At 34.5% G+C, this 14,215-nt stretch overlaps 1 protein-coding gene across 1 annotated transcript in view; it reads right to left on the bottom strand.

Moving 5' to 3' along the window:
- Positions 1-11,669, bottom strand: part of LOC129275991 (scavenger receptor cysteine-rich domain superfamily protein-like) — a 44,367-nt gene extending 32,698 nt beyond the window's left edge. The window contains exons 1-3 of the mRNA XM_064109505.1: positions 11,336-11,669; positions 3,974-4,300; positions 1,788-2,111 (exon numbers count right to left, since the gene is read on the bottom strand). Coding sequence (XP_063965575.1) covers positions 1,788-2,111; positions 3,974-4,300; positions 11,336-11,432 — 748 coding nt within the window. The 5' untranslated portion in view covers positions 11,433-11,669. The remainder of the gene's footprint in view (positions 1-1,787; positions 2,112-3,973; positions 4,301-11,335) is intronic.
- Between the last annotated feature and the right edge of the window lie 2,546 nt (positions 11,670-14,215).

Here is a 14,215-nt window from a genome sequence, read left to right as displayed (position 1 = left end):
TTGTCTAATCCCCCAATTTTTTTTTTCATCTCATATTTTTTTTAATTTGGGGATGGAAATAAAGTCACTCTAACTGTACCCCACTATCGAGAGGTGCGTGTATGAGGTTTCGAAGCCGCCGCGCGGAAAGTAATTGTAAAAATTTCACCAGAAAATTGAAAACAAGTCACCATGCAAACTTTACAAATTAGACCAAGTGGCATGTAGACGAAATGAATGTTAGACTATCTGGAAATTAGACCAAGTAGAAAATAGCCGAAGTGGAAATTAGACCAAGTGGATATTAGCCCAAATGGAAATTAGACCCACTGCACATTAGACCAACTGAATAATGGACCAAGTGAGCATAATGACCAACTGCACATTAGACCAACTGCAATATAGACCAAATGAATGATGGACCAAGTGAGGATTAGACCAACTGATATTAGACTATCTAGTATTAGACCAACCGACTATTAGACGAAGTGGTATTAGACCAAATGCAATTAGACCAAGTGACAATAAAATACATTAGACGAAATGGCAATTAAACCAAATGAAAATTAGACCAAGTGACGATTAGCCCAACTGGGCATTAGACCAAGTGGCTATTAGACCAAGTGGACATTAGACCAATTGGCTATTAAACCAAGTGGTCATTAGGCCAATTGGCTATTAGACCAAGTGGTCATGAGACCAAAAGAGAATTGGACTGAGTGGGTTTGGCCCGAATGTTGTTAGTCCATCTGATGATTAGACACAGTAATATTAGACCATCCGTCAGTAAACTAATTTCTCTCCTACCTCCTGGACCCTAATAAAGATAAATTATGGTCGAGATGCGTCGACCAGCGCTGAGTAATATCATGCATGCATGCACACACGCAGCAGATGTCGACCTTTCTCATGATGTATTGCGAATTTTGGCCTGTCGGCTGCAACCGATAGATAGCGCACCGTATTGTGAACCCACCGAATTAATGGCTCTGAATTTTTGACATTCTACCGCCTTCTCTCGGTAATTTTTATTCATTTTTAACGAGGTTAACAAGGTCTCTTTGACGGCTTATATTGCACACTTTGTGATTGAATATCGGAAAGGTACTTTTGAAGGCATGTGAACATTTATATACCAATATACTAGTAGTCTAGTATTGATTGAAATTTGAAATAGTATCAGGCACGGGGGTACCACTCGGGGGTACCAAATCTTAAAAAGTCTCTAAATGTTATTATTTTAGTTTTTTATGAAGAGTTAAGTTTTGTTTAAAAGCAGACCAATGACAACTTATTAAAAATCGAAATACCAAGTTACTGATTATTAACGTTGCATCATGTAAACCAGTTGCATTCACTGCCGTCGTGTTTATGCGACGAGAGCTTGTCACACGTACCCCACATTTCGTATTGGTTTGAATTTATTTGCATTCATTTTCCCATACACAATGAATTAAATAGGCCTATGTACAATGAAATTCGCACGTCAAGAAAACGAGGGAGTAATACCTCGGTCACATTTGATCTATGGCGGCCGTACGGCGAGTAGAATACAGCCGTTTTAACATTTTTTTGTAATAGCCGCATATAGGTGGTTTGAAAAAAAATGTATAAGACGGCTGTTTTCGACTCGCCGTACGGCCGCCGTAGAGCAAATGTGACCGAGGTATAAGTGAACAGTAAGTCGAGGGAACTAGTCGTGAAACATGTCATGCCAAGTTCAGGGATGTGCTTTCACATTAAACATTTGAATATTTATTGGTTGAGTGATTTGTCTTCTACTCTTAACATGCGTAAGAGCTACTTACAAGGACACACCACTCCGGCATCTCGGTCGTGACCACAACTACTTGCCCCCCAATCGGCCCTATTACACCAATAAAGTCTCCTTTCTGATCCATCGCAGTCAGAATAACCGAAGTGTACCGCACCACTTCCCTCAGGATATACACTCCCATTCACTGCCTTAGCGCCCTCCTTGTGGTATCCTAGCTGCTTACAAACAACAAAAGCATCGTTATCATCCCAACCGTCATCGCAGATTGTCCCCCATTCTCCGCCGATGAAGATCTCGACCCTCCCCTCATCACTGGTTGATCCATTTACCAGTCGAATGTCGCCCAGAACGGTACCTGGAACAAAGTGATTTACAGGTTAACGGGAGCAGTTTATGTAACAATGATTTCAGAACAACGATGCTTGCCACAAATGATGCTTCATATATAACTTTTCAACACAAATCAACGATAACCGACCCAAGTACGTAAATGAACGAAGACGAAATTTAAAGAGAGAATCACAGGTTGGGGAGAAAACAAGGTTTGAAGATTGAGGTTCAGTCAAGCATGAGATGTGCATATTGTGCAATCTCGGACCTTCCTGGTCGTGTCGACGAAAATTCTAAGTATGCAGGCCGGAAAAAAACTCATGTTTTATTCAATTTTGAAATAAGTTAATTTCTAATTATCACCTTTTGAAGATCGAATTACCGTTTTGGCGTTAACAGAGAACCTTCCTTGGCGACTTATTGTTGGTTTTGGTTTTGGTTTGATTTGATTTGATTTATCGTTTTCTTTTTCATTCATATATATCTCGAACTGCATATTATTTTGTATTATTTTGTACTTGTTTTTTTGAACAAAATATTGGCGAATGCTAGTGACGTTCTAATAAATTCAATTCAATTAATAACATTCGTATAATACATTTTTTTATTTTGTAACACATGTAGCAAACATAATATATTGATTACTTTTTTTGGCATGAATCATTGAGAAAAACGAAATTAACTACAAATATATTTCTAAACAAATATGATCTACTACCAAACTATTCGGAATTTACAGATGTTACAGGAAAAGTATTGTCATCATAAGCAGATAAATTGTTTGAAAAAAAAAATATAAAAAAATTGCATAATACATTTACAAAGCAGATGGTAATATCTGTTCATAATTTGAATAATGAAGATGGAGATGATAAGGTCGAAGATATGATGGGGACAATTATGAAGATTAAGGCCATGGGGATGATGATGGTTTTGGTGGAGTTACTGGTGATGATTAAATCAAAGGACGAATGATTTGATGATAAACTGAAACATTGACACATAAAATTTACTTCAACTATTAATCAATATTTAATAAACATTAATTTGTATAGCCCAGCTTTTATATGACTACATTGATCCTTGAGGAACTCCACATTTTATTGACTGAAAGTTGAAATACTATTGCGAATTTCGTATTGTTTTATATCTGACAAATAACTCTCAAACCATGATAGTGTGATTCCTCGAATTCGATAATTTTGAGGTACAGTGTAGTCACAGTTATGATACTAATAATTACAGTTGATAATAATGATAATAATAATAATAATTCCAACCGTAGGGGAAGTATTTTGTTCTCGGCCAATTTTTTCTATTCTACTTAAAACAATTTGTTTCTGCTCAACGCTTTTCTGCCCTATTGGTACGAAATGAACCTATTGTTTCGATTTCCCCATTCATACAGGTTTTAAACTTATAATGATGGGGATAATGATAGTGATGACGATGATGATAGAGATAATGATGATGATGATGATGATGATTGTGATGATGATGATAACAGGAGCGCTTCCCCTCTTTCATGGAGACTTCATCATGATTGTACTTTGCGCTACGGTATATGATAATTTTATTCCTCAGAATCGAGAGCTCTTTTCTGCGTCTCAGCAGCTTTCCTGCCAAATCTGATCTTTCTAAATGGGGTAAATTATTCATGCAAAAGTACAAGTATGTTAAAATTACAGTAATAACAGGCCTATGTTTCGATTCGTAAAACGAGGGACGACTTAGATAAAACAAAATAATGAAAACATAAAACTAGATGTTTCTTACTGATAGCATTCATACATCGTCACAGGGCCCAATGGGAGAACAACACACTGTTGGATGGGCATCCCTGTTTTAAAATAAATGAATAAAACTAATTAAAAAATAAAAATTTACCACATTCAACTGCCAAAACCTGCTCGTCAGCGTTACATGATGAGAGGTTTAGATATGAACATCTTTCTAACGGTCCGCCAATATTCAAAAAGCAATGAGCAATGCTTATATTGTGCAGATTACTACTCCCACGATCTGTTGTATACTCTCGCACATTCGTAGAGTTTAGGCCCAATGTTCCGCACACAATCCTTGATGTCCGGTAAAGAAAAGCATCTTCAGCTGCGCAGATAGAACCCCACATTCCATCAAGGTAGACCTCTACCCTTCCTCTGCTCGAACTTCCGCCGTCTCGAAGGCGAATGTCCCATTCGACAGTTTCAGACTCTGTCAACGTGATAAAGATCAATAAAGGGGTACTCCGGGCTGAAAACAATTATACCTAAATGTATGGAGTAATATTCACCAAGTAGAGTGCTGAAAATTTCATCAAAATCTGACAGCAAATATAGTAAAGTTGTTGAATTTTAAAATTTAAAATTATTTGTGAAAAGATATATTATGTACGTCGTCATGAATACTCATTAGGTGGGCTGATGTCCCCACTTTCCTCATTTTTATTTCATTGTATACATGAAATCATACTTATTTCATTTTTTTCATACATTACTGTATTATGTCTCCCTTATGATGAAATAGGTTGCAGCAATCTCACGTGTTCAATAGTTAAAAGTTATCAATCCAATAATTTAAATTCTTGGGGGGCAAAATGTGAATAAAAGTAAATACAAAAACACAAGTGCGGATATGTCAGCATCACTTTCCTTATCGAATATTCATGAAGACATGTAACGAACGGCTTCACCGAAATATTGCAAAACTATAAAATGTCATAACTTTGTTCCTTTTAATCAAATTGTCAGTATATATTGTTTGTCTGATTTTTCTTCATCTGTTCGAACATATTATCTACATCGGAGTTCGATCAAAACGGATATTCTTTATGAAGGAACCTAAAGTAGGATCCATGCTTGAGAAAGGGGATCCCCCCCCCCCATTGTTACAGTAAAACAGGAAGGGCTTATCCCGCAGGCCCTCGGGGCCGCGAAATGTATTTGAGCAGGGGGTGGGGGAGTGGGCACGCAACAAATCCCCGAAAATGATAAGACGTGACGATCAAAAGATGGGGCTAAAGTAGATCCGACCCCCCTTCACCTCCTGATTCGGCGAGCAATGTAATTTATTAATGTAGGGTGAGTGTCCTTTGTCCGGACACTAAGCGAATAAGAACGCCATCTTATATCTGGATCATAATTCCAGCATTCAATTTGTAAAGATAAGTGTCAAATGATTTTTTTTTGCTTTGTAATATTGTCTGATGTTACTTTTCAATATAAATTCAAATTTACTTTATTCACATCCAATTTACAATAATATGTACAATATATACACAGGCTATAAAAAATGAACAATTAATAATAAGAAATTATTATAAGAAGAAAAGGAAAGGGTACAAGCAATCTGCAGTGGATGTAGGGAATTCGAAAAATGCCAAAGACCTATATAGACCATTCCTTTGGTTCTGCGCATTGGCCAAAACAAAAGAAAACAAAATAATGTGATTAAAAAATTACAGCAAGAACACAAAACATAAAAACACAGGAAAAACATTCAAAAATGGGTAAAATATTGATCGCAAAGAAGTTTCTGAAATTACCGTCTTCTCTGGACAAACAACCATTCCGGATATACCAAAACCGGGTACCATTTTAGATTCAGATTAAAAAAAATTATGTTTAAAGGTCAAGTTCACCCCAGGAAAATGCTGACTTGAATAAATAGAGAAAAATCAAACTAACATAGTGCTGAAAATTTCATCAAAATCGGATGTAAAATAAGAAAGTTATGACATTTTAAAGTTTCGCTTATTTTTCACAAAACAGTGATATGCACAACTAGGTGAGTCAGTCGATGATGTCCATCATTCACTATTTCTTTTGTTTTTATTGTTTGAATTATACAATATTTCATTTTTTATAGATTTGAAAATAAGGACCAACTTGACTGAACCATGCTAATTCCAAATGTTCAGGGAGGAATTAATCGTTGTATCACTTGACAATGAGGAGAAAATTAGAATATTTCATATAACAAAATACAAAAGAAATAGTGAGTTAATGACATCATAGTCTCCTCATTTGCATACCAGCCAGGATGTGCATATAACTGTTTCGTGAAACTAAGCGAAACTTTAAAATGTCATAACTTTCTTTTTTTACATCCTATTTTGATAACATTTTCAGTGTTATGCTTGTTGGATTGTTCTCTTTTTATTCACATCAACTTTTTGTTGGGGTGGACTTGTCCTTTAAACAACTTCCTGCATGTTAGAGTGACTGGTTTAAACTGCATACATGTTATTATTTTACTGTGTAGGAGAATAAAAATTAAACCATAGGCCTTGTATTACAAGGCCTATGGTTTAAACAAGCTTTTTATTCTTTACAAGTTGTAAAGAACAAAAAGTATATTTACAAACTGCTCTGCTCTGTACTATATGCTATGCAATAAAAACATGAAAAAGCCCCCTCCCCAAAAAAATAAAAAATTAATAAATAAAAAATCACCGATCCTTCAATTCCAATTAATAAAAAAACAACAGCGCCCATGACAAGCAAGGGTCCTCATTTTCGAGTTACTTGATAAGTGTCTTGCTCCCCAGGAAAAAAAAATATTCGTACGGCCATGGATGACGATAACATTGAATACAAACAGCTTAAGCATGCTAAGATTTTTATGGATAATTTCGTTTATTTGACATTAAAAAAACCTTGGATTGGTAAACGTTTTGATGCATGCACAGAAGATATATCAGTCACGGGAGAGTGCTCAAATGGACTTTCATAAATGTAATGTCTAGATGGACACCGATCATCTTCTTTCATCATTCTCCATTTTTACCGTGTAAGCTTTGACGAAAAATTAGAGGGGGCCATTCGGAAAAAAGAAATGGAGTGAAAATTAAATAGTTTTGTGCTGGAGTGATGTTATTTGTTTTTGGCTCTACCGTAGCCTTATAATGTAATTTAGCTAAATGCGTATCAATCGGGTGGAATTCACAATTACGTTCCAATTTCCATTTTCATCACATATTTTAATACTTCTCCGGGGTTAGGCACACATTAATATTTTTATGAAAAAAGCAGCTTCGTTTCTTACCATTACTTGTTTTGAATGTGCAAATACCTCAATTCATACATCTTTGAAAAAAGTATTTCATTTTTTTTTTCTTTTTAATTTTGCGTCATGGCTATAAATAGCCTACAGACCTCATATCGAGTCAACAAATGTTGTTCATATTTGCCCACGGCAAACGGCGATTTGTCACAATGCAGACATGTTGAAGTACATGTGGAAAAATGCTGTATAATTTCTGTGCAGATTACAAGATGAATTTTCAAGCTAAATTGTTTAAATACTTTATCTGTAAATTATTGAGTTTACATGTCTTCTATTTGTTGATTTCATCTTGGTTGGATTAAAAAGCAAAATTAACAGTGCTATTGGAATTCCTGTAAACTAAGTCTTCTCAATATATAAGAGATAAAAAACCCAAGAAATAATCCCATGAATCGACTATATCCTCTACATGAATATATATTTATGCAGGTATTAATAATAGCAAAGATGTATTATATACTGTCATTTCCAAACAAAATGTACGTTTGTGCGATATTAATGGCCTGATATTTCGTTAATTCAAGCTCCTATTTTTTTCATATTTCTCTTACATAATTAAAGGAGAATGAAACCCTTGAAACCAGCTGAATCCATATCAAAGAGAAAAATCAAAGGAACACATTGTTGAAAGTTTGAGGAAGATTGAATGAATAATAAGAAAGTTATGAGCATTTGAATATTGAGATCACTAGTGCCATGTAGATCCTCCCATCGGCAATGCGACCAAGATCTGTGATATCACACACGTACAACTCCCTCATTACTTTAGTACTTATTTCACTTATATTCTCACTTTTATAGAGTCTATCACAAGGTGAGGTGTTCTCTTTAATTATGAGATGACAAGTACAGAGGTTTCACAACATTATATCATTGATGAATCGTTTGTCATATGATTAGAATGAGCAAAAAGAAATGTTTTGGGGTATATTTTCAGTGTCCAAATGGGAGAGTTGTACGTGTGTGACATCACAGATCTTGGTCGCATTGCCAATGGGAGGATCTCCATAGCATTAGTGATCTCGACATTCAAATGCTCATAACTCTTTTATTGCTAGTCCTCTTTTACTCAAACTTTTGTTGATCTTATTTTTTTATTTTTCTGCTTTCACAAAAGCTAACTTGCTCCAAGAGTTTCATTCTCCTTTAACTCCTAAATGTGTACTCCAGACTCATTAATCAAACAAAACATTGTTTAATATAAAAAAAAAATCGGATGGTAAATAAGGAAATAACGAATTTATTGCATTGTTAGGTTTTGCTTTATTTTTTCTTAAAGGAGAATTAAACTCTTGGAGCAAGTTAGCTTTTGTGAAAGCAGAAAAATCAAAGAATAAGATCAACAAAAGTTTGAGTAAAATAGGACTAGCAATAGAAGATTTATGAGCATTTGAATGTCGAGATCACTATTGCTATGGAGATCCTCTCATTGGCAATGCGACCAAGATCTATGATGTCACAGATGAACAACTCTCCCCTTTTGGACACTGAAAATATACCCCAAAACATCTCTTTTTGCTCATTCTAATCATATGACAAACGATTCATCAATGATATAATGTTGTGAAACCTCTGTACTTGTCCTCTCATAAAGAGAACACCTCACCTTGTGATAGACTCTATAAAAGTGAGAATATAAGTGAAATAAGTACTAAAGTAGTGAGGGAGTTGTACGTGTGTGACATCACAGATCTTGGTCGCATTGCCAATGGGAGGATCTACATGGCGTTAGTGATCTCAATATTCAAATGCTCATAACTTTTTTATTATTCATTCAATCTTCCTCAAACTTTCAACAATATGTTTCTTTGATTTTTCTCTTTGATATGGATTCAGCTAGTTTCAATGGTTTCATTCTCCTTTAAACAATTTTATATATCAGTCTTATCATGAATGCTCAATAGGAAGCTGATGATGTCCCCTCCCACCAATTTCTATTATATTCCATTATATCCGTGTATCCGTGTATGACAAAGATAATCATTTAATTATTCTGCTCCAAGAATAATGACCATTGGACTGATTATTCATTTAATACGTACGATCATTGTAGCTGCAGCTTATAAAGGTATCAAACAGGCGTTAAATTTCTATATAAGAATTTAAGGATATGCAAAATGGGGCGTGGCATCAAAAGCACGCTCATTGCATTTTCATTTTCATATACATTTGCCTGTTTTACTAAAATAATATAATAAAACACTTCTAAAGTCGATAACTCCAGTATGTCATTCGATTTTAAACGGAATTTTCATGATTTCCCTTGCATAAATGTTTTACTGTATCAAATTGATATTAGTATCAGACTGCAGTACCCGAACGTCATTACCTGACAACAGGTTAAACATGCCAATTTTATTTATTATTTATTGGTATTCATTTCGGATTTATTAGTAATATTGTGATAATTTCCGAAAGATTTCATATTGGTAAAAAGAGAGCACTTCTTCAAATAAGGTGCAAGAATCGCAAAATATCACTGATCGTATATATTATATCAAGGAGTATTGCTTTAAAAAGCAATTGTTCATGACGACATTTACAAAGGGCATACACAACTGCCCCCGGCAATCCTCTCCAAAACATCCCTCCCAAAGAACCTTTGTTCTTCATGACATGAAAATAAGTCAGTTTGTATGCAAATTATGGCTGCAAATCAGAATTGACTTCTTTATTCTCTTTAATAATGATTTCAACACTAATGAGGTCGACAATTTCAAAGGGCGGAGTATTGGATCTGGGGCACCTTAAGAGAAAAGAGAAATAGAGTGAAGATAGGCAACAATCGATTTTCTTATTTATAATTGATTCATTAATTGCCAGCAAATGATAGAATAAATTAAGATAATAAAATATAAGAAAAGAATTTTAATGAATATATTAAATGACTAAAAAGATAAAACATAAAAACTGTAGACCAATGTCAACAAGGACTGTCTACTTCGCGTCTTGACTCGATCATGGGGCAAGTTACCAATATTTGCTAGGCTGCATGTGTGGTATTTGTTCTTATGCACGAGTAGGTCATTATGCATACATTCACCATTGTATGGACGAACGCAGCGTTCAAACAAGGTGAAAATGAAAGGAAAAGTAATTTTCATAAATTGAATATTTTGTACCTCAGTCAATTACTAAAAAGATGTATGACTTATTACGAATAACCGTCTTTATCATTTCCGTTGGATATAACAAAGACCCTTTTCAGCAAGTATGATATTTGTATATGTAACAGTGAGAAAATGTCTTTATACAACATTGTAATCATCGCTATGATATTATTTAATTTATATCTTGTATTTTGCATTTTTTTTTTGGTACAATGACCGAATGTGCTTGCAAGAAATTCTAAAGGTTGCAATGACTTTCAGAGGTTAATCTAAACAAGATATCCTAACAGTAATGATAATTACTTAGAAATATCAACGAAAATTATAAACTCTTTAATGATGATAGTAGCATTCGTAATAATGATAGTAATGATTATTATCAGTATTATTCTAATCATCATTATTAAGAAAGAATAAAGATGTAATAATACTTGGATTTAATTTGTTCCTTTATCGGACGGTGTAATGCGCTGTTAAGGGAGTGTTTAGGTGTGTTTAACAGGTCAAGTGAAGGAATGTTTCGAAAGAAAAATTATCGTCAGTAATGGTGATAAATACTCATAATGACTACACTGATATAGGTTACCACGGTATTATTTCTTTTAATAATCTAGTAAATAAATTCTATGTTGAGTAATATTTCTTGCTCACGAGATTTTACTAGATTTGAGTGCATGTTCCGGTTAAACTGAATTCAGTATCCTTTACCAACTTCATCGTATATAGTGTTGGAATGCAGGGATAACGTACAAAAAGTTTTTTAAGCATGGAACCAGCATTCATGTTTATTTGAATAATTTCGGAACAGGAATAAAATGAACATTAAAATAATTATTCAATATTGATTTACAGTACTCCGCTTATTGATTAAAACATGTAGCGCTTTGTGTTATCAACTGACAAGAAACCCTTTTCGTATCAAAGCAATAGTTCATTTCTATTCTGCATAGAATAATACGTAACGTCTATTAAAAAAATGTCGGGAAAGGATTCATGTACTTCGTTTTCTTCCCTTATACACTTGCAGTATAACAAGATGAAGCTAATATGAAATATGTAGACCTATACTTACCACATTGTGTTAAACTTGGGATTAGCATTATAAAGGCACAGAAAATCCACACTTTCCTAGATCCAATTTGTCTCTCATTATTAATGATGGACGCCATGATTTATGAAGGCTCTCGTATTTGGGTCAGTATTGATGAAATCAAAAGCACTGCTTCAGAATCCTCCGTATTATCAATAAGCTGACTAATCCTGAATATATATGTTTTGAAATAAAATCTGTTCACTTTCCAGGCGATTTTTGTGATTCGTGTTTGCCGTCAACTTCAAGATATTAAAGCACAAAATATGACCTTCGGCCTTGGATGTCATTTCTCATTTTCCGGCTCAACATGAATAGTAGGGTGAAGCAGCCAACTGTATGAGGAGTGTCCGTGAAATGTCAAAGCGCATGCGCCGAAAACTTTTATTCCTGTCTATTGAACTATGTACAATGGGTGACATCATATGTGTAAATGTGTTTTTGGTCATCGATAATTACTGATTTCACTGAAACTAGACATAATTATCAATATAATTATGATGCATTTATTCAATAAATGATAAAAATACTAACGAGATATCCCTAAATTCGGATCACGTATAGCCCAACTTAAATTTTATGACAATAATAAGAATAATAATAATGATAATAATAATGATGATGATGATGATGATAATAATAATAATATTAATAATGATGATGATGATGTGATGATGATGATGATGATGATAATGATGATGATGATGATAATAATGGGGCCTGAATGTTTCTGCTGATGAAGTCTGACGTAATTTAAGTGACAATTCTAATAGAATATTTGGATACGAGTGAAGACTACACAGAGAGTGATAAAATTAAAATGGAGCTGCGTAAATATCTATTTGGTAAAGAACCACTGCATGATATATTAATAAAACAAACTGGTAGTTCAAGTTCGATTTTATTCTTTTATTTCCATCAAATACATATAGAGATAAAAATCTTATATAAATACAAATCAACTACGGATAAATTATTTAAGAAATTTATAGTAAAAAAAAAATTGTATAGAAACGAGCCGCAGTCTATAGAGCGTGAATCCCATATCATGCCATACAATGGACGGAATGGAGAAGTTGTGAAATGGAGACACTTTTAGCGAATGTGAAGGGACTGGCAGCAGAATTCTATAGAAATTGATTTTTTGTGAAATTCTATATGTTTTTTTTTTTTTGGGGGGGGGGGTAGGAGGTTGGTTCGAGGACGATAAATTGGCAGAATCTAATTGGGATAAAGCTCAAGCAGGTTTACACAACGACTTTCCTACGACACTCAAACTAAGTTATTGATATCTGACATACTGTACTGTTGAACATGATTTTCAAATATGGAAAAGAAATGAAATTTTCCTGATCAAAATAATATAACATCCAAATTACAGGTTATTTTGGATGGATTGATAAGAGTGACACGATTGATTAAACACGCGGCGAGACGACATATGCTCCTGCGACATTTGCTCCTGTCTTAAAGGGGAAGTGCACCCTGAAGAAACGTTTGGTGTAAAAATAGCAGAAAAAATAAAAAATATTGGTGAAGGTTTGAGAAAAATCCTTTAAGGATTGAGAAAGTTATTACAATTATAATTGTTTTTGATTTTTTGACGTCATAAACGAGCGGCTACCCCATATGTTCATAAATCTCATTTTTTTTGGGGGGGGGGTTTGTGATAACCTTCTTTTGTTCTCTTTTTAGGAACGGGTGTGTAATGATTTGTCTATTGATATACTGAAGGTACAGTAAAAACCATTTCTGACTTTCTGAGAAAATCACATTTCATTGATCATTTACCATTTGCTATGTAAAAATGCTGCTCGCATATGACTTCACAAATTAAATAGTTAAAATTCCAATAACTTATGAAGTCTTTGAAGGATTAATCTCAAACCTTCGGCAATATTTTTTACTATTGTTATTTTTGGGGGCTATTTTTGCTATGAACTTCTTGTCAGGGTGAACTTCCTCTTTAAGAGCATGGACCTGTGAAGAGATTGACTATTAATTAACGCGAGCATTTCTTTCATCGAATGATAGTCACCGTCACCTGGTCATGTGTTTTTTTAATGAGAACATACAGGTGTTGTTATAAAACAATTTCCATGACCATCAAGGCTTATCTGGTCACTGGACGGAACAGATTTCCTGGTCTTGATATTTGTTGGCGGATGCCCTGTTTCATGTTATGCCTTTCAATCAACATGCTTCATATTTGGAGTAGCAAACTCGAAGGGCGGACGATTTTGCCTCTATGTTAAAATATGCAAATCTTTCCCCAAGTAAAACACATAGAACTAAGATTATCAAAGGTGAACAAGAACTGCACATCAATTTTCCATGATTTCAGTTATTTGTTTTAATCTGCGCATACAATTTGCGAAATATAAATGTGCAATCTGGAACTTGCCCTTTTCACGGTGACGAAGAACCATTGTAGACTAATATGAAGAGAATGTTATTCAGATGACAGTAACAGATGAATTTCCATCACTTCATAGGATCATAGTAAGAGTTGGGCTGTAATAGATTTTTTTTTGTTCAGAATTATGTAAATAATAGGATAAGGGTTTATTTAGCTTTGTAGGTTAGGTTTTATGTTTGGCTTAACGTGCAGATTTTCCATTGGAACAGTAATTGTCGCCGGAGCAAATGTCTTGGGTCCAAACACGCACACACATATCCCACACACACCCCCATCCAAATACCAACCCTCGCCCTCCTTTGCTTGGACAATATCACTTCCTCATCAATCACACACCCTCACGAATTAACACGCACATCTCCAAATTACATTCACGATGCCCTTATATCACACAAGCAGATACACACACACACACCATCCATCCACACACTCACCCTACTTCC

Source organism: Lytechinus pictus, chromosome 14, assembly GCF_037042905.1.
Source record: "Lytechinus pictus isolate F3 Inbred chromosome 14, Lp3.0, whole genome shotgun sequence".
Taxonomy (NCBI): domain Eukaryota; kingdom Metazoa; phylum Echinodermata; class Echinoidea; order Temnopleuroida; family Toxopneustidae; genus Lytechinus; species Lytechinus pictus.
The sequence above is the reverse complement of the archived record's forward strand: the minus strand, read 5'-3'. Positions and strand labels throughout refer to the sequence as shown.